The sequence below is a fragment of the Excalfactoria chinensis genome, chromosome 3, assembly GCF_039878825.1.
Source record: "Excalfactoria chinensis isolate bCotChi1 chromosome 3, bCotChi1.hap2, whole genome shotgun sequence".
Lineage (NCBI taxonomy): Eukaryota > Metazoa > Chordata > Aves > Galliformes > Phasianidae > Excalfactoria > Excalfactoria chinensis.
Genome location: NC_092827.1, coordinates 75,959,244 through 75,978,464, shown reverse-complemented (window position 1 = coordinate 75,978,464; position 19,221 = coordinate 75,959,244). Strand labels below are relative to the sequence as shown.

Sequence of the window (19,221 nt, the reverse complement as noted above, 5' to 3'; positions counted from 1 at the left end):
ATCATGGGGACAATGAGTTTTTCTAGAGCACGCATTTAAACCCCACCATTCCTACCACACAAAGAAGCCCAGTGCTATGAGACAACCCAGCTACCACACAGCTTGTCTGAGACAACTTCAAAACAGACATAAACTGACAGTGACTTTAGTTCTTATGGGCCTGCTGCTAAGAGCTTTACCACTCTGCCTTACTGGCCCTCTTCACACACCGCCTGCATTCTAAAACAAATCCTACTTGGCTTCAGACCTGCTGCCACTTTTTTGTTTGTATGTTACGGTCTCACAATTGTTAACTGCACAGAAGCAGACAGAGGTAAAAGCAAGCTTTTATTTCAGTGCATCTCCTCACTGAGGCTCATCACACATGAGACAAGTTCAAAGAGATGGTCCCAGGGCTCTTAACAAAATCCATCTCAAAATTCATGCCTAGGGCAGAAGAACCACTCCTGCCGGCCGGAGCAGGAAGCCCAAAGCAGCAGCACAGGGTTCTGCTTCTTGGCTACAGCCCGGCTCACTCCATCGGCACGGCATCCAGTTCATTCAGGAAACGCTGACACTTTCCCATCAGTATCTTGATGGCTTCGGTCACCAGCACATCTGGAGGCAAGATACCTGTCGACTCCACTGAAACTGCACAGAGACAAAAGTCAGCACAGCCATTGCGCAGCTTCAGCCTGCGGCTGGCTCCAGCATTTGCTCCTCATCTTCCCTCATGCTGTACTTCCAGCAAGACAGACCTTTGCAGCTGAAAGAAATAAGCCAGCAAGAAGCACAAACACATCCTACCCCAAAGCTGCACCAAACCACAAGCTCAGTAGCTCCCCAGAGGAATACAAACATAGGAAGACTAATGATGCCAGGGAGAAGTGGAAGACCAAGAGCGAGGTACACACACTGGCTGAGCCCTGCTTGTTGGCACAAAGCAGAACAGGGCTCTCTGCTCTGCAGAAAACGGGCTACTTACAGATGTAGTGATTTCGCACTCTCGCTAGGCGCACAAGGTTTTTCAGACCCTCGTGTCGAAAGACTTCCCTGCTGAATGTGTCCAGCCGTGCGTTGGCGACTCTTGCCACCTTTTTTCCTTAAAGGAGAAAACAAAACAAGGTGGGCACTGGCAGCAGATGGGTACCTTGGTGTCACAAAAACTACTTACCCCTCAAGCAGCAGAGGCAGCAAGGCCCCATATAAAGAATTAGCACATCCCTAATATGAAACTCCAGCCTGGCAGAATTCGTTTCCTTGAACAGTTCTGAGCCAAACACAAAGCCTGTGTGTACTCCTGGGCAGGACACAAGCCTGTGTTCAGCTGCTACAAAGAGCAAGCTTGCTACCCAGACAGCTAAACAGTACCACAGGGCTCTACAGACAGACATGCAACACCTAAGCATTTCAAAGAGATCTCAGTTCACCGCTAAAAGCGTCTGTGTGTGACAGCCACTCAGCCAGTACAACCAGGCTCAAAATAGCATGAACTGTTGTTGATCAGCAAGACAACATGACAATGTGTTATTTTCCCTTCAAGGTTTGGCTACAATCTCTACTCAGTCTCTGCTAAGACTTGTTAGGAACAAGGCACTTTACAGCTGGGAAGAAAGTACCCTTGACGTTCTGGATCTCAATGACTCCAGGGGAAAAGCACTTCTGTAACGTCTCGGCTGCCTCATCCTCGATAGGCTGCAGGAGAGTAATGTCAGGAAGCAGTCGATAACTAGCTGTGGCCACAGGAGAAAACTTGGCATGATCTTTACCTGCACAAAGAGTTAAGAATTAAGGATGAGGGCAGGCCTAGGGGCCAAGCTAGTTCTCCAGTGTTTCCCATCACACAGCTGTGCTCAAGTCCAAGCACCAGCACACCTGCTCCCCAGCCCAGACCCAGCACTCACCTATACCCTTGACGCAGTGCATGAGCACATCTATTTCCTGCCCAGGTCGCAACAGTGCTATAAGGATGTCATCGTGGACAGGTCGGAAGTCAGCATCCGGAAAGAGGTCTGTCTGATTCCCCAAGGGAACCCATGTCATGTGCTTACTGTACACTGCCAAGAGAAACCACAAGCATCAGCCAGCTGCTGCCTCAGAAAACAGGTTGCTGACCTGAACAGGACTGGAGATGGCAAAAGCAAGCTATGTATACCGTGAGGAAATTAGCTGTCTCTGCTCACAAGGCAAAATGCCAAGAGGGAGAAAGAAGAAAATGAACAAGAGAAAACAAATAACTGCCCCTACTTTTAAAACAGGCAGAAAGAGCTCTCACCTTTGTGATTGAAATACAGTTCATTTGGGTCAGAAGATTCCTTGGCTGCCTGAGGATTACGGCTGCATTTTATTTTCAGCTGGAACTGCAGAGTATCAATTTCCGTCCCCTCTTCGTCTCCTGGAAATGGCAAAACAGTATCTTTATGGAACTGAACTTCTGCTTTGTTGAAGTGTATCCAGAGGAGGGCCACACGAATGATCCAAGGGATGGAACATCTCTCCTACAAGGATGGGCTGAGAGAGCTGGGGCTGTTCAGCCTAGAGAAGAGAAAGCTGCAGGGAGACCTGGAAGCGGCCTTTCTGCACCTAGAAAGAGCATGCAAGAAAGAAAGGGACAGACTGTACAGCAGGGTGATAGGACAAGCAGGACAGCAGCAATGATAGGACAAGGGGAAACGGTTTGAGGCTTAAAGAGGGTAGATTTACTTTAGATACGAGGCAAAAGTCTATTACTGAGTGAGGGTGGTGAAAGCGAGGGTGGTGAGGCACTGGAGCAGGTTGCCCAGAGATGCGGTGGGTGCCCTGTCCTTGCAGACTTTCAAGGCAAGGCTGGACAGGACTCTGAGCACCTGATGTAGCTGTAGGTGCCCCTGTACACTGCGGGATAATTAGACCAGACGGCCTTCATGATCCTACGGTGTGAGCCCAGCTGCTCATTACGGGCTCCACCCTCACCACGGCCGTTTGACCCGCGCCCCTCACCTTGGTTCCTGTACTCAAAGAGTCGAGGGTCGGCCCGGATGGGGATCAGGCCCAGGCGGTGCGCCAGGATCTCGTCCTGCACGATGGACGTGTTGTTGTACACGAACACTTTCTCCACGGCCATCGTTGGCACCTCGGGGAGACAGACCGAGGCGGTGAGCCGCCAGCCGGGGCACCCGCACGCGGCCTATCCGCTCCTCATCTCTCCCCCCGGGATCCGCCCCGGCCCCGCGGTACCTCAGCGAGCAGGATGCGGCGGAAGGCGTTGGCGATGGCCGCGTCGATGCCCACCATGTCGAACTCCAGCACGCCGTCCTCCTCCCGCACCACGTCCACGCGGAACGCCTAAGCGGGCCCCGAGCCGCGTCACGCCGGAGCCGACCGCGGGGCCCCGCCGCCGCGGCTCTCACTCACCTCCTCGAAGCGCCGCCGGTCCCACGCGTCGTCGTAGCCGGGGTAGTTGCCGGGGAAGTCGGTGGTGTGGACCTGCGGGGGGGCGCAGCCCGTGAGGGAGAAGGGGGCGAGGCGGGAGCGGCCCCGCGTCCCGCCGCCCTACGCACGTTGCGGACGCCGAACTCGCCCAGCACCACGCGCTCCCGCATCTCCTCCGTGCTCCGCCTGGCCGCCATCGCCGCCGGAAGCAGCACGGCCGGGCCCGCCCCGCCCCGCCGCACGCGAGGTGCCGGCGCGGCCCTCACGCCCTCTCGCGAGATCCGGCGCGGCGGCGGCGCCGTCACGTCCGCGTCCCCGTCCCTCCCTCCGCCGAGCTGGGCGGCTCGCGGGACGGGCGCTATGGCCGCAACGGGCGGCGGCAGGAGCGGCCCCGCCGAGTGGGGCGGCTTTGAGGACAACGTGCAGGTGGGGGCGTCCCGCGGGGGTGGGGGGGCGCCGAGGCGGGGAGGGCGGGAGTCCGGGCGGGCGGGCGCTGACGCTCTGCGCCTCGGAGCAGGGCGGCGGCTCCGCCGTCATCGACATGGAGAACATGGACGACACGTCGGGTTCCAGCTTCGAGGACATGGGGGAGATGCACCAGCGCATGAAGGAGGAGGAGGAGGAGGAGGGCGAGGCGGGGGCCGGCGGGGAAGAGGACGGCGAGTTCCTGGGCATGAAGGGGCTGCAGGGGCAGCTGGGGCGGCAGGTGGCCGACCAGGTGAGCGTGCTCCCGCCCCGCCGCCCGCCCCGCCGCCCCCGGCCCCGCCGCTGCACGCGCCCTTCTCTCCGCAGATGTGGCAGGTGGGGAAGCGGCAGGCATCCAAGGCATTCAGCCTCTACGCCAACATCGACATCCTGCGGCCGTACTTCGACGTGGAGCCGGTCCAAGTGCGCACCAGGTGGGCAGGGCCCGCGGTGGCGGCGGGTGTACGGACGGGAGCTGGTGCACGGACGGGAGCTGGTGCTTTTTGAAGCACCTTATGAACTCTCCTGATGTCACCCCCGCTTTGCTGTAATGCAGGTTGCTGGAGTCCATGGTTCCCGTGAAGATGATCAGTTTCCCACAGGTGAGTTCTCTCTCGCTGAACCAGACCCCACGGCCTGAGTGACTGTTCCGCAGAGACCCTTCAAATTTAATTAGCCCGTTATTAAGGATCCGAGTTTGTTAGATGTTCACCTCCCTCCAAGTATCAGTAAACCTTTTCCTATGGTTGTTCCAAACCCCATTCTCATAGAATTGTAATCATAGAATATCCTGAGTTATAAGGGACTCATAATGCTCACCAAGCCCAACTCCTGGCTCCACACAGCACCACCCAAAAATCAGACCATATAGCTGAGATCATTGTCCGGGTGCTTCTTCAACTCCAACAAGCTCGCTGCTGTGACCGCTGCCCTGCAGAGCCTGTGCCGCTGCTGCCTTTACCTTCCTGCTACCTTTAACGCTGGTACAGTCCTAGAACTCTAGATTTCACTTCACCCATTTCCGCACTCATCACAGCCTATTCTGTGTCAGCAGTGGCCTTGCAGATGCTCCTCAGGTGATGAAACTCTCCAAGATGCTCGTTATGTCTCTCGGGGTGGAGAGCCTGGAAGCCAGGAGCACTAACCAAACCTTCCCATCTCTTCTCTTTACATGTAGAAGATCGCAGGTGAGCTTTACGGACCCCTCATGCTGGTCTTCACGCTGGTGGCCATCCTGTTGCATGGGATGAAGACCTCGGACACTATCATTGTATGGCGAGTCTCAGTGATTAATTTGTGTTTTGACCGGGTTTGGGGTTGCTATAATGACACTGGAAAGGGAGAGGAAACCTCTTTCGTATCACAAGAGCTGAAAAGCAGATTTGATCTGAGGAAGATCCTTTTGGTTTTGGAGAGGGGAGGAAAGTTGCATTGGAAAGTCCTGATGCTCTGCTGCTGGGAGAGCTGGGGTGTAGGCTGTGGGGCAACCTGCCTGCTGTTAAGCCAGCTATTTGTATATGCGTATGAAAGGCTCTGGGTACTCTCTGCAGTGAAACTTAGGTGCTGGCAGGCCCTTTCTCTGAGTTCTCTGTGTCCTGCTGCTGTCTCCACAGAGGGAAGGCACACTGATGGGCACAGCCATTGGCACCTGCTTTGGTTACTGGTTGGGAGTCTCCTCTTTCATCTATTTCCTGGCATATCTGTGCAATGCCCAAATCACGATGGTGCAGATGCTGTCGCTGTTGGTATGTACGGATGGGGCTGCCCCAGGATGGATGCTGGCTGCATGGTGTTCCAGAGGGGAGGGTGACCTGTGAGCTCTTCCCAGAGAGCTGGAAACATCTTTGTAAATGAGTGGTCCCGGACGACCATAATCCTGTTGCACAGGGACAACTTGGAATCCGGGGTGATCTTTGGACCTGACCTGCCCCAGACACAGAGAGGGCACAAGGCAGCTGTTACTGCTTGCAAGTTTCCCACTTGGGGAGATGCTCATTTTTCTGGGATCAGAGGCTTTTTTCCTTGCATTTCCGTGATTGATGCAATCTCCAACTGTCTTGTGAATCCTTCTGACAGATTAGCTGGGTGTGAACTGCTGGTAAAACTGTGCCGGTTGACATTCTAGCATGGAGCGCGCAGTCTGTGAAGTAATGGCTTGCTGAAACGTTGCAAGCATTGGCTGCTCCTTGCTCAACAGCCTTTTGTGTGCAAGTGACAACTGTAACACGGATGTCTTTGTTTTGCCAGGGCTACGGCCTTTTTGGACACTGCATCACTCTGCTTGTCACCTATAATATCCACTTCCATTCCCTCTTCTATATTTTCTGGTTAGTCGTTGGTGGACTCTCTACACTGCGAATGGTAAGTGACAGGCAGCCCAGAGGAGGGAAGTGCTTCTTGCTTTCTGTTCCTTGGGCCAGGCAAGTGATTCCACAGCTGGGTGGAAAGAGAGCCTGACGCTTCGGGGCCATTTGGCTACTAGTGTGTGGCCTGGCTTACTGTCCTCACCCATTCTAACAGCTGCAGGAAGCCTGCTGTCCTACATCCCCTGCTGCTCCAGAGAGACTTGCCTGAGCCTCCTTAACACTTAGTGAAAGTGGGCAAGATTCATCTACCCAAAACAAAGTCAGATTTCTTGGTGCCAACTGTCAGAAAGGCTCTGAGCAGTGTTCCTACTGCTCTCTACTTAGCCCATCCTCCTGTGTACTCCAGACTGCAGTGCCAGAGGCTGATGTTGCAGCTATCCCGTCTCTTAAATCTCCACTTCTCTCCTAGGTTGCTGTGCTGGTGTCACGCACGGTGGGGCATACCCAGCGGCTCATCCTGTGTGGAACTCTTGCTGCTCTGCACATGCTTTTCCTCCTCTATCTGCACTTTGCTTATCACAAGGTGGTAGAAGGTAAGCAAGGGAAACATGATGGCAGTACCTCTTAGATGTGGGGCAGGAGGAGAAGGTGGTGCTTCTTCCTTTCTCAGAGAGAAAGGATGGCAGTTTGGAACTGACTTAAGGGCATTTGGGCCAGTTCCAGGCCCAAGCATGACTGCACTACCATAGTTAGCAGAAGATGTCAAAGCAGCTCAGCATGTTGATGTGGGGTAGTCTCTGTGTGCACTTCTAGTACTTAAGACAAGCTGCAAGCAGGCTTTCCTCACAAGTCAGGCGTTAAAGCAGTGACTGCTTCTCTTATGCAGCTATCCAGTCCCTTCCTGAACCTTGCTAAAATCAGACTGCTTTACTCTGATCAGGAAACGTATCATGAAAGTCCTTCCTTCTTTACCTAACACCTTTATTATCTTAAGTTGTACAACACAGACAGCAAAAGCTGCATCCTCTGCAGTCAGTACTTTTTACCAGGTTATACAGGTGGTCTTCGTGTTTTGTTGTTTTTTTGCTAACAAATTATCAGATTGACATCTGCATCATTTTGGCATAGCATCACAAGTCCTTTTAGAGCTAAACACTGTTCTTTCCTGGCTCCCTATTCATGGCCAAGATTCTCAGCCCTAATATGCAACTTCTCAGCAAATGAAATATGTGAGAATATACTCCAAGCAATTTTCTCCAAGGATCTCCAGGACTGATCATCAGTCTTGAGAGGGTAATTGACAGGAACTGAAGAACACTTCCATCAGCATGTGCATTTCCTGCCAAATACAATCTGTTTGCAGTGCACTGATAAAAATTCCATACTGCACTTCCAACTGCAATTCCTGGTATAAGCCTTGCAGGTGTATCTCAAGGTGAAAGCAGAAAGTTGGTCTAAGAGGAGGGTACGTGCTGGAGTGAAGTGGGGATATGATCCGCCAGGCTGCCTTGGCAGAGGAGAGCCCCTAGCGGCTTCTTTCTTCAGGTCAAATGACAAGGGGCTGGATTTAGCTCCCTCAAAGCAAAAGGATCTACATTCCCCTGTCCCAAGGATAAACTCTGATCTGCACACTGCAGTCTCTGGTTGGGGGTTGCTGCTTATTCTTGAGGGGCAAGATGTTTCCTCCCACTGCCTCCAAGTCCTGGGCTCTTCCACTCACTGGCCAGAGAAAAAAACAAGAAACACAGCACCTGCTTCTGAACTAACTCTTGCCACTCTCCTCTTCCTCCTGTTTTCTGCAGGTATCCTGGACACATTAGAAGGACCCAACATGCCACCCTTTCAGAGAGTTGCCAGAGACATTCCAGTTGTTTCCAATGCTGTATTAAACACAACAGCCAAAGCCAATGCATTGACCCTGTAATTGCACAGTCTCGGACTTGCTTCCTTCACTACTTTCAGGGCTGCATAGTGCTGTAGCAGCCTGCTGCCTCTTAAAAAAGGAACAGAACAGCCGGGATAAGACTTAGTTTTGTTTTGCCTTCCTGGACTGTCCTTTGGGTTGCAGTTCTGCACAGCTGCGTGGACAGCACCTCCATGACTCAGGAGGACTACGCTCTTCTACCCACCCAGATCTGGGCTGTCTTGAGTAGAGTGGTTCTATTGCCTGCATGTTTAGCTGGGATTTCCTAGCTCGGTTAGTCCCTTACCCCTCTTTCTGCTTGCTCATGTAACCCCAGGACTGTCTGCTCTGTTCTCATCCTGAAGAGGGAAGAATTAAATGATGTTGGTTTTGAATGATGTCTTATGTTTGAGCCTACTTATGTAATGGGAGAGTGTTTTGGGGTCTCTATGCCCTGATTTATCTTGTCTAGACTCAAAGCATAACTGCACTTTTGTGCTGTCACATTTCCAAGTGTTTCAGGATAAATGACCTGTCTTGGGCAGCTTTTCCATAGCCCAAAAAGGACTTCAGCTACACTGCAGACTTTTAAGAAACATTATGATATTTAACCATATTCTCTTCCTTGTCACATTCCATATTGATCTCTCTCTTTCCATTCGGTCAAGTTGCTATCTCACCTCGCTATCCCATCTCCTGTACATGTCAGAAATGTATCTGTCCTTGTGTTTTCACACCTTCTTCCTGTTTGTTTTCATATCACTCCTCTGCCTGAGTTGCTCTGGGATAGTAGTTCAGACTGCAGTCAGCATGTCTGTGAGCAGGGAGGCTCCACTAAGGATAGGGAAGTAAGTAGAACAGCACAGGCTAGGCTTACCTGCACTGTGGTAGCTCACAATTGAATAGTTCAGGTGTAGCCTTCCCTCGTTGGTCTGAAAGTGTTAAGCTGTTAGCTGGTTTCTGGCTTTCAGTCTCTCCCGGAAGAAAGGAGTCACACCTAAGAAGCTGACACTCATACGGGAGAGAAGACAAAAAGTCCTCTCTCATTGTGCCTACAATCAGCATGAGGCAGATAGCCTGTCAGAACTGCACTCCCCTTTGTTTTATTAGTGGGAGAAGATACTCCTGTTGAGATAAGATTCAAACTAGAGCCAAAGTGCGATGGAAAAAGAGGAAAACAGTGCCAGCTACTGCAGTCAGACTGCTCATCACTTCAGTTACAACAATGCCACCAGACTGGACTTGAGCATTTCAGTCACAGACCTCCTTTCCACTGCTGCTTATTCCCGACTTCATTATTTCTTTCCCTTCCAAGATCAAGAAGTTAATCGTGCATAGTAGATGCATTCTCTGACTTTCTCCCCCAGCTCCCAATTTATTTTGGCTGAAGAACACAAGAACAAGTTGCTTGGGAGCATCAGCTACACTATTTGGGCCAGCAACCTCCATGGTACTTGGAATGATTAAACCACTTTCAGCACCTACAGTTTCCATTATTTTCAAACTTAAAAGAATTGGTTTGTAATGCTACAAGTCTGGCACTCCCCTCACTAGAACCCTATGGGAGGTTAGTTTATAATTTTCTGACTTACACTTCTTGCCCTGGCAGCATAGAATGGGTCTGTTTCTGTTGGTGAAAACTTTTCAAGGCAGGGGAGAAGGAAAGGAGGAAGAGATGACTGCCACTAGAAACATTCCAGACAAGAAGAAAAGCCACTCGGCCAAAATACCACTGCCGATCTGTGGGCATCGTTGGAGAAGACCTGTGCTCAGTTTCTACACCCTGCCATTTAGACAGGTCAGAACGACAAAGCTGCACCCCGTGTTTTCACTCAAAGCATAGGAAAGCTACAAGAGAAGTCTTCGTGCTGTCCCTGTGCAGCTTATGTGTCCTGTCAGCTGGGGACAGATGACAAGAGTAATGACAAATCACCCTCTCAGATGCTGTGGGACTCGCTCTGCTCCAGTTCCTCAGACCCAGTTTGTTCTCTGTGCAGCAGCTGGAGCTTGAAATACTTTGTACTACCAGAACTCTGGTGCTCTGCTGAGATTCAGCCTTTCTCCTTTTGCTGACAGAGGGGAACGTGCTTTTTATGCTTTTGCAGATAAATGCATGTGTGCTGCAGTTCTTCAGAGCATGCTGAGCACGCTGCCTTAGTCAGGTCCCTGTGGGAGGGCAGGTCAGCCTTACACCAGTCCTCTAGTTATCAGCACAAGTCTTACATCCCCATCGTGCCAGACACTCTACCTTTAATGCCTTTGTTTCCTGCTGTGGCTTTTGCAGGAAGTCTAAAGTAAGTTTCTCCCTCCTCCCTTGCAGCAAATCTAAAGTGATTCCTCACAGGCGCAGCTGCTGAGGAAGGGTAATGCTACAAGAACTCCGTAAGGCCTTTAATTAAAAGCTGAAATAAATATACAAGGCTGTCACATTAGAAGGAGGAAGGTAAAAATGCTATGGTCTCTCCTCTGCAGTACCTGGGAGACCAACAGCTCATAGCTGTTGCACTTAGTGTTACCTTAGTAATGTTTTGGGTTACAGGTGTGCTGTTTGTACTCCCATTTGTCTTCCTCCCTATGTCTAGTCTCACTCTAGCTGCTCATCACCTGCTGTTTTTCCCTATTTATGTGTTAGCCATTAATGGCATCAGCTTAGGGGGTCAGCTCTCATCTTCCATGCTCCAGAAGGAAAACAATAAATCACGTTTCTCATACCTAATGACTAACTGCACGTGACAAGGAAGTACTACCTAGCTCTTGACAAAATACCACTGCCAAGTTTGCCTCTGCAAAGCCCTCAATGAGGCTTAGTGAGACAAGCTTTGAAACACTTGCTCCTGTATCACTAATCCCAGTGCATCTGAGCATAAAGCAAAGCAGGATATTCATCTCCCCGATGTGCTCTCACACCTGACTACATGCACCGGAGATGCCATCACTAGGGCTTCAAAGGCAGGCTGATGCCCTAAGCAGTGCTTCAAGGCTGCTGCTGTCAACTAAAGTGGGACATATCCCAGGGGCTCTCTTCCAAGTGCCTCTAATAATAGCTTGCCGAAGGAAGCATGGGTTCATTAGTGCCTGGAGGTGACTGTCAAGTGAAACTAAGTGCAGTCTTGCACTCAACCTGTGCTGATCAGCATCTGTACTTAGGCAGACCACTATGACATTCACTCTGTACCACTCACAGCCCTGCAATACACAGGATTGCCTTCTCACCTGAACCCTTTAATGTCTTCATAGATCAGAAACTCCCTTTTTGAAAGCGATCACTGGCACTGCACTGCTGGATGCATACAGCTGTTCCTCATATCCCAGAATAGATATACTTCCAGGTTGTGGTTCACTCCTGGTGCAGCTTGCAGATGCAATTCAAAGCCCAAGCACCCACGTGCAACAGGAAATGCAACGTGCACAGTCACACCTATGTCTGGCTGAAGTCAAAGTCAAAGTCTTAAGAGCTGACATCTGAGTCCAGCTTCTCATCTACTGCTCACCCTGGGTCTCATCCAGGACAAAACACACAGCTAGTGGCTCAGGTGACCTGCTCCTCCATTTCACAGGACAAAAACTGTTTAACAACCCCCTCCACATTCTATTTTTCCCCTCCTCTCTCACGGCATGGCCTGCAAGCAAAGCAGATGAGCCTGGGTTTGTCCCTTAGTTACCCAGTGGACTAGAATTCACTTGAGTCCTGCCATATACAGCAGACAGGCTTTCTCCTTAACAGATTAGCTATGTGCAGAAAGCTGCCTACTTATGTGGTTTAACCTAATTTCCACATCACTGGCTTCCTTTTTCAGCTCACTGGAGTTGAAACAACAGGGGCCCTGCTTCATATTTCTCTCCAAGTACGGCATTACAAGAACACGGAAAAGAGCAATTCCCTGATCCATACCAGAAAATTAAAAGGGCATCACAAGCACCGCTCACATCTCTTTCAGGCTGTGTGCTGCAGGGGTGAGCAAACCCACAGCACTTCCCCACCACCTTCACATGTTCCAGCTAGCTCCCCGCACCAGGCAGGGGACATGATACAGGGCAGGTCTGCTCCCTTACCATGAACAGAGACACACTGCTGCTGCCTGAGGACACCTCCATCCCCCCAGCCCCCTCCTTCCAGGCCGTACCCCAGCACACATCACTCCCTGCTGAGGGAAGAAAGCCACTGGAAGGATGATAGATGCCCTCATTTCTTCTGCTTCTCCGGTGCACCCAGCCGTGGCACAGAACTCTTCACATGCTGCCCTACTTCTCTGAGAGGAAATCACACTAAATTAATGCACCAGGAGCTCCTCACAACCCCAGCCATACCACCTCAGCTTTATGCAGGCTTCCACATCTTCACGCCATAATGCAACCAGCGAGGGAAGCCAGCATTCCACCCTTTTCCCATAGTTATCTTTGTCAGATCCGCCCCACACGAACTCGTTTAATCCCCCCCGACACTCGCTCACTCGGGGCGCAGGGGCCGGCAGAACTCCAACCCCACCAAGTGGCAACAAGGAGCCTCAAGCCCAGCCTTCCCCCACGGCCTCCACACACGCGATGTGCTGCGAACCCACTCAAAAAAGCCCCGTCCCGCCCGCCGCAGCGCAGCAGACACGGCTCACACTGACCTGCAGCGCGCTGTGCCACGCGCCCCTGGACCAACACGGAACATCAGCGGGTGTCAGCGGATAAAGCCAGCGGGCGGCTGCTGCCCAGCCCGGGGCGCACGGCGGCCCAGTGGCTCCGGCCCATTCTCTGGGACTTCACCCGCATCCACTTTTCCCAACGGCAGAGGATGGCGAACACCCCCCACGTGCCTCGAGTGGCGACGGGGCACAAAATGGCGGCGCGGCCGGCGGGGCGGGACGGAGCCGCTCTGCGTGGGGTGGGAGGAGGGAGGGGCGGGGCGGCCCCGCAGGTGCGGGCGGGGCGGGAGCGGCTCGGCCCCGGCTGGAGCAGCGGGTCGGCGCGTCGCGTTCCCTCCCGGTCCCCGCTCCGGGTCAGCCCGCGCCGATGGCTCCCTCGGGCCCCGGCCGCCCGCTGCGGGGAGCGGGGCGGCCCGGCGGCCGCCGGTAAGGCTGCGCGGTGACGCCCCCGGGGCCGCGGTGGGCCGGGCCGGCGGTGCCCGGTGGCGGCGTTGGCACTCGCCCCGGCCCGCAGCGCGCAGCTCGGCTCCCTGTCGGCGCCGCGGGCTAGGCGGGCTGCGCCTTCCCGAGCGGGCGGAAGATGCTGCCGGGGTCCATCCAGATCTCCGGGGAGACGCTGTCGGGCGCGGAGATCCGGGACATCTGCGAGAGCCTGCGGGAGAACTCGGTGCGGCTGCTGTCGCTGCGCGGCTGCCAGCTCTCGGAGCGCGACTTCGGGCACGTCTGCCGGGGGGTGGCCGAGTCCCGCTCCCTGGCGCAGCTCAACCTCAACCTGGGCATCGTCTCCAACATCAACCGCGTCAAGCAGCTGGCAGAGGCCCTGAAGACCAACCGCTCCGTCCAGTCCCTCTTGTGAGTAGCGGGGAAGCGGCGGGGTGCCCGGCCGGGTCTGCCCAACCTGACGGGGACGGAGGCTCCCGGCCGGCCCCGGCGTGAGGAGAAACGTCCTTGACGCTGCAGACACCGACCCGGTGCCCTTCGCCGGGCTGGGGGAGCTAGCTCTGCTCCCGGCTGGTCGGCGTGGTCGCAGTTCTGTCTCCCCAAGCCTGGGTGTCCCCGGTGCTGGGAAGGACCTCCCTGAGCCCTGCCGGTGTCCTCCGCTACCCTTCGTCCCTGCTGGGAGAGCAGTGCCTCTGCAGCTGCCGGCTGAGCCCCTCTGCAGGGCCTTCCCAGCACGTTTTCCCCATCTGACATTAGGATCTGTCTGCCATCCTCTACTCCCTCCCCGTGAGGTTAGCTAGCCCTTGGGCTGCCTCCACGGTGATTTCCCTTTTACCTCCGCAGCCTCCATGGGAGTCCCCTGACGGATGCAGGCTTGGCTCTCCTCAACCCTGCGCTCTCCATCCATCCCTCACTGGTGGCTCTGGATCTGGGAGACTGCATGCTGGGTGATGAAGGCATCAACCTCATCTGTGGACTCCTGCCTCCTGACGGGGCTAAGTCTGGTAAGCATGAGGGCTGTGGGCTGCATGGAAGCCAGTGGAGCTTTACATGGAGCAGATAGACACGGCCACAAATCCTCAGCCCTGGGAGAGGCAGGTTCCGTAGCTTGGGCTGAGGGACTTACTTTCCAAACTCATGTAAAACAGAAAAGCCAAGTGATGGAGGAGCAGTTTCTATGGGCTTTCTGCTATCATTTGTCCTGCAGGCAGCTTGTTGCTCAGAGACCAACAGGTTGCTTCTGGTTCGTGACAGGAGTGCTTGAAACTGGAGGAGGGGACAGCCTGGGCTTTTCATTTATTATTTCGCACTAGCCTGTTGATAATCACCACAGATAAATACTTGGTGTGCTCCTCGCCTCACTCGTGGCTTTACTGTCAGCACCCAGAAATTATCCCTGCCTGTGAGTGCACACAGGGAGTGTGTAGATGGTCAGAGACTCAGTACTCAGGCTCACATCTTTACAGAGGATGATCTTTAGAGCGTCAAGGCCCCACTTAAAAGGGGAGCTATCACACACCGGGTAACACCACCCCTCTCCCTGGCATTCAGAGTGATTTTGACCTCTTCTCCCCAGACTTTTGCCTGCCCATGCTCACAGTGCCATTGATGCTGTTATCTCAGTTGGTCACCTGGGTGTGGGCTGTCCCTGTGATCCTTGCTGACCTGTCACCTCATGCCACCTCCTCCAAACCCTTTAGCCTGTTGGAGTACAGGGGACACACTTCCTGGTTATTTGAACTCATTCCCTTCTGACTGCTCTGGTGACCTTCAGGCTCTGGTTTGGCTTCTCTTTCCCTTCTAGGCCTCAAGGAGCTGACGCTGAGTGCCAACCCGGGTGTCACAAGCAAAGGCTGGGGCCGCCTGGCCATTGCTGTGGCTCACAGCTCGCAGCTCCGAGTGCTGAACTTGGACTACAACCCCCTGGGTAAGCTGATGACCAAGGGATACTGTGTTCCCACCTGTCCACGTTTGTGCTGTTTGCTGTGGTGGGTGGCTGGGAGCCCAGCTGTAGATGAGCAGCAGAGCATCACCAGCAAGGCAAGGCAGTTTGCTGCCCTGTCCTGCCTGGCCCCCAGCAGTGAGCTCACCCTGCCAGGTGCCCACAGCAGTAGGGAAGCCAGCCCTGCTGATCAGTGTAATGTGGCCATGAGCCCTGCTGAAGGAGCAGAAAGGAGCTAGTGGCCTGCCTGCATTTGTCATCATGTTTGACCCTACACTTCTGTGTACCTGAAGTTCCAGGGCCCAACATCAACATGGTGGAGGCCCTACAGCCCCCTGCTCCTCCCTTCTCTTTTCTGTGGAGCAGGGGGGGGAGGAGGAGAGCCTGGCATGGGTTGCCATAGAAACCAACTCTCTCCAGCTCTACTGCAAGGTGGTGAGGAGGAGACCAGGCCGTGCGTCCCTAACCCAGGCACCAGCTGGGCGCTTCCTATCTTGCCAGACCCTGTCAGACCAGGTCACCCTCCAGAGCAGTGAAGGCCCCAGGGTGTTACCTGGTGTTAGCTTGGTTTTCCTCAGGAGAGGGTGTGTCATAGTCCTGTGTCCCTAGGAAATGCCAAGAGAACACCCTGGGGTCTCTTTCCTTCACTGGCATTGATCTCTAATGCTCCCAGTCCTGCTGCATCCACCCCAGAAGTCTCCCCACTTTCCAAGGTGACAGCCCACTAGCTGGCACAGGCCTCAGCCAGGCTCTAACTTTCCTTTAGGCTATTCCAAGTCCTTACTGTGCATTGTGAAATGTCCTCACAGCCTTGAGTAGGAAGGAGATGTGGGCAGGTGCAGATCCTTGGGGAATAAAATGCATTTCCCTCAGTTAACTTTTCCTTTCCTGAGGTAGCCAAGACTTGGAAGTTGTCAATGGCAGAAATTTGCAGAGGGTGTTTCCATGACAGCCCCAACCCCACAAGAGCAGGGGCTGTATGTAAGCGAAGGCAGGTGCTGCTCACAGCCCTGGTTTGCTTCTTTTATAGGTGACCAGGTAGCAGGGATGCTTGCCGTCGCTGTGGCTTCCAGTCGAACCCTTGAAGTTTTGGATTTGGAGGGAACAGGACTCACCAACCAATCAGCCCAGGTAAGGAAACCTGTTACTCTTACAGCATCACTGCAATCTAAAGGACATAAGTTCTGACCATCTATATAGAGGCAGAACACCTTTCTTCCCTTCCACTTAGAAGTGCTGCTGCTGCTTTCCCCTGGCCTGTTGCATTCAGCCACAGGAGAAACTTAGAAGCCACAGCTCCAGCCCTAGGGCTCTTTTGCCTCCTTCAGGTCAGCAGGGAAAAGTCACATAACTCTGGTGAATTTGTAGCAGAGGATCATAGCTAAAGCACTGTGTACAGATGGGACCAAGGCATGGCAGCATAGGCTTTGCCCTGAGAGATGGGACTTGCCTGGGTATGTGGAAGCAACAGGGTGTAGAGCAGTCCACTTCTCTTTGGACAGAGCAAGAAAATCTAGGCTCAGCTCTTCCCACAAGAAGGTTTTAAGTCCTCAGGCTCTCAGATAGGGAGAAAGGCAAAGGGAGGTCAAAGCTAAGGGACAGTGGAGGTAAAAAGAGGAGGGCTGGAGTTTGCAGGAAGATGGTGCTGAAACTCTTGCTGTTGAACCTAGCTGCTGTTTGTGCTTCTCGTCAACCTGCTTATCTCACTCTCTGCTCAGACCTTGTTAGACATGGTAGAGAATTACCCCACGGCCCTGCGGACACTCATCCTGTCAGAGAACAACATCAGTCCTGAGCTGCAGCAGCAGATCTCTGACCTGCTCTCAGAAGGCGAGGAAGAAGAGGAAACGGAAGCTCGTGAAGTCACAGCCAGGGAAAAGAACCCCTGGATCTGCCAGAACAGTAAGAGCTCTGGGGCCTGGCGTGGTGGGGTTGGCAGGCAGGAATAGGGGGCGCATGGGGTGGTTCCTAGTGCCACTAATCTCTCAGGGTGGGGTTGGTTTGTGGTATCTGTCCCGTATCCCTGTGAGCTGAAATCCAGACAGCCTCTAGCTATGACCTTCACATTTAATAGTGTTGGGGTGAGCCATGCTTGGAAAAGGAACTTACAAGGACAATGCAGCTGCAGCAGAGAGTAGGAATGGTATCTCAGAGGTGTTTTTCCCGATGCTAAAGGAATTAAATCTTTGTGCAGTCTGAAATCCAAGGGCAGGAACATTAAAATCTCAGGGGTCTTTGCCAGATATCCTAGCCAAAACTCATGTCATTCCTCACTGCTTCCAGAACTGGCACAGGATCCTGTCCCCGTGGCCCAGCTTGTGAGAGTTTAGCCAGGTGCCACAGCCTGTCTGTGCAGTGGCTTGTAATAGAAACAAAGGAAATATATATGTATAATCTGGACCCAAAGCATGTGGGCACTAAACATCTCCCCCATCACAACCAGAAAAAACAGGTTTTTTTTGCTGTTTGTAAAGTATTCTGGATGAGAAACTGGTACTCTGCTGGTTTCTGACTTGGTGTGCATGCCCATCCTCTTGCACCAGAGTCACTTGGCCAGGGGAGAGTAGCCGAGCTCCTGGCTAGGGCTCTGTACTACTGCAAAGCCAGAAAGCTGTCCTCACCTTCCTGGAGCCAGGCTGAGGAGGGCTGCGCAAACCCTCTGTTCATGCAACACAGCAAAGTAGGAGTTCCAGATCTCTGCTGCCACAAAATGTCTGCTTGCCCGCTGCCTTCCTGGGAAGGCTGTGCTACCACCCTAGGTGGATTCGGGCTGTGGGCTGCCTGCCAGCTCATCCCAGAGGGACCGCTGGCTATGTGCAGGGGGGCTAGGAGGATCAGGGCTATGTTCCTGACAGCTGAGTACCTCAGGCTGCTGGGACACAACAAATACAGCTGCTCACTCTGGTCTCTTGCAGCTCTCTTTACCTTCCCCTTGCCCAGATGCCTCATAACAGTGATCCCCCCTCCTCTCCCATTAGCTGCGTGACCTGAGCAGGCATAGCTCCTACTTAATCCCCAAATCCTCTCAGCACTTTGCTTCCATCCTGCAGGGCTGCAGTCCTTCATCCTCACCTCTGGATCTGCAGAGCAGCTCTAAGTCCTCCCACAGCCCCAAAAGCTCACTGTTTTCTCCCTCTCATCGCAGATCCCAGCTCCCAGATGGTCTTGATGACGTCAGGCCTCGGTGACAGCCTCTTAGCAGAAACAGAGATGTAGCTGGGCTACTCTGCCTGCTTCTGCCAAGGAGAGTGCCGCACGCATGGCACACCAGGGGGGCACACACCCCCGTGCCTCCGGTGAGCTGCCCCTGGGATCTCCTCACGCATTTCACGTCCTGTCGATGCTCCTTTGACTCTCTGAGCATTGGAGCCTGGTCCAAGTGAACCTCCACACATCTCTGTGTCGTCACACGCCCCGTCAGCTGCTTGTGGTTGTCCGGTTGCTGCATGTGTCGCTCACACTGCCCTGCCTCTCCCCATGCCTGGCTGTGCCCTGCAGGGCGCAGGCTGTATTTATTCAGATGTGTATAAGAGATGATCTTTCTATTGCTTGTTCTGCTGTCACAATCAGAGTTTTATAAAGGTCACAGATGTGGCACTGCTCGCAGCTGCCTCAGTCCTTCTGCTCCTGCTCCATCAAGGTAATTGTGCTGCCAGAAATGGTGCTAAAAATGTGCATCTCGCTTCACAGATACTGGAAGGGACATAGCACGAGCGGCAGGTGGCAGCACCGCCCAGGGCCGGGCTCCGTGCTGCCCTGCCCCAGTAAGTACCAGCCCGCTGCAGGTGCTACTCACAGTTTGCAGGGCAGGGGACACAGCGGCACACTGCCACCTGGGGGTGAGTTTCTGCTGAAGCTGGGTGCCAGCTTTAGGCTGCCAGGCACAGGCTTCTGCAGGAGAGTATGAGGTGCTGGCAGATTCCTTCATACATCAAACAAGCCCAGTCAGCCCCTGGTGGAATGCACAAGCTCCTGCTAAAGCACAAGATCCTGGATCCCAGCTGCAAGAGGGTGGTTCTGCCGGGGTGAAGGACACGAGCTTCCCTCCTCCTTTCATTGCGCAGGGAGCAGAGCTGCCTTGGAGGAGATGCCTGCCTGGTCCTGCAGTGAGGTCCTGCATAGTCCTGTTTGCTCTCCTCTAGG

The 19,221-nt window shown here is 53.6% G+C and overlaps 3 protein-coding genes across 4 annotated transcripts; 2 read left to right on the top strand and 1 right to left on the bottom strand.

Moving 5' to 3' along the window:
* Positions 1 to 292: 292 nt before the first annotated feature.
* POLR1C (RNA polymerase I and III subunit C) lies at positions 293 to 12,890 on the bottom strand. Of its 2 annotated transcripts, none has more exons than XM_072333638.1 (9): positions 12,678 to 12,890; positions 3,373 to 3,444; positions 3,196 to 3,303; positions 2,959 to 3,091; positions 2,255 to 2,374; positions 1,884 to 2,036; positions 1,599 to 1,748; positions 965 to 1,081; positions 293 to 630 (listed from the first exon to the last, which is right to left on the bottom strand). In XM_072333638.1, the coding sequence occupies exons 3-9, from the start codon at positions 3,250 to 3,252 to the stop codon at positions 512 to 514; spliced, it is 849 nt and encodes a 282-aa protein (XP_072189739.1). In that variant the 5' UTR covers positions 3,253 to 3,303; positions 3,373 to 3,444; positions 12,678 to 12,890; the 3' UTR covers positions 293 to 511. The 2 variants fall into 2 exon arrangements, with proteins under 2 accessions (XP_072189739.1, XP_072189738.1); XM_072333637.1 differs by lacking the exon at positions 12,678 to 12,890 and adding an exon at positions 3,519 to 3,675.
* Positions 3,659 to 8,459, top strand: YIPF3 (Yip1 domain family member 3). Its single transcript, XM_072333639.1, has 9 exons — positions 3,659 to 3,816; positions 3,908 to 4,108; positions 4,183 to 4,289; positions 4,412 to 4,457; positions 5,033 to 5,125; positions 5,469 to 5,600; positions 6,103 to 6,216; positions 6,631 to 6,754; positions 7,964 to 8,459. Exons 1-9 carry the CDS (start codon positions 3,751 to 3,753, stop codon positions 8,083 to 8,085), a joined length of 1,005 nt encoding a protein of 334 aa, XP_072189740.1. The 5' UTR covers positions 3,659 to 3,750; the 3' UTR covers positions 8,086 to 8,459.
* A 254-nt stretch (positions 12,891 to 13,144) lies between the features above and the next one.
* LRRC73 (leucine rich repeat containing 73) lies at positions 13,145 to 18,684 on the top strand. Its single transcript, XM_072333640.1, has 6 exons — positions 13,145 to 13,547; positions 13,980 to 14,140; positions 14,941 to 15,063; positions 16,109 to 16,209; positions 16,797 to 16,980; positions 18,224 to 18,684. Exons 1-6 carry the CDS (start codon positions 13,276 to 13,278, stop codon positions 18,292 to 18,294), a joined length of 912 nt encoding a protein of 303 aa, XP_072189741.1. The 5' UTR covers positions 13,145 to 13,275; the 3' UTR covers positions 18,295 to 18,684.
* The last annotated feature ends 537 nt before the right edge of the window (positions 18,685 to 19,221 follow it).

Coding starts and splice junctions, on each gene's coding strand:
- POLR1C (XM_072333637.1), bottom strand. CDS start 3,587: ATGGCGGCCAGGCGGAGCACGGAGGAGATGCGGGAGCGCGTGGTGCTG. Junction 3,445..3,518: donor GCGAGTTCGGCGTCCGCAAC/GTGCGTAGGGCG, acceptor GCCCCCCCGCAG/GTCCACACCACCGACTTCCC. Junction 1,749..1,883: donor GCACTGCGTCAAGGGTATAG/GTGAGTGCTGGG, acceptor CTCTTTGTGCAG/GTAAAGATCATGCCAAGTTT.
- YIPF3 (XM_072333639.1), top strand. CDS start 3,751: ATGGCCGCAACGGGCGGCGGCAGGAGCGGCCCCGCCGAGTGGGGCGGC. Junction 5,126..5,468: donor AGACCTCGGACACTATCATT/GTATGGCGAGTC, acceptor CTGTCTCCACAG/AGGGAAGGCACACTGATGGG. Junction 6,217..6,630: donor GACTCTCTACACTGCGAATG/GTAAGTGACAGG, acceptor CTTCTCTCCTAG/GTTGCTGTGCTGGTGTCACG.
- LRRC73 (XM_072333640.1), top strand. CDS start 13,276: ATGCTGCCGGGGTCCATCCAGATCTCCGGGGAGACGCTGTCGGGCGCG. Junction 13,548..13,979: donor CGCTCCGTCCAGTCCCTCTT/GTGAGTAGCGGG, acceptor TTACCTCCGCAG/CCTCCATGGGAGTCCCCTGA. Junction 16,210..16,796: donor TCACCAACCAATCAGCCCAG/GTAAGGAAACCT, acceptor CTCTCTGCTCAG/ACCTTGTTAGACATGGTAGA.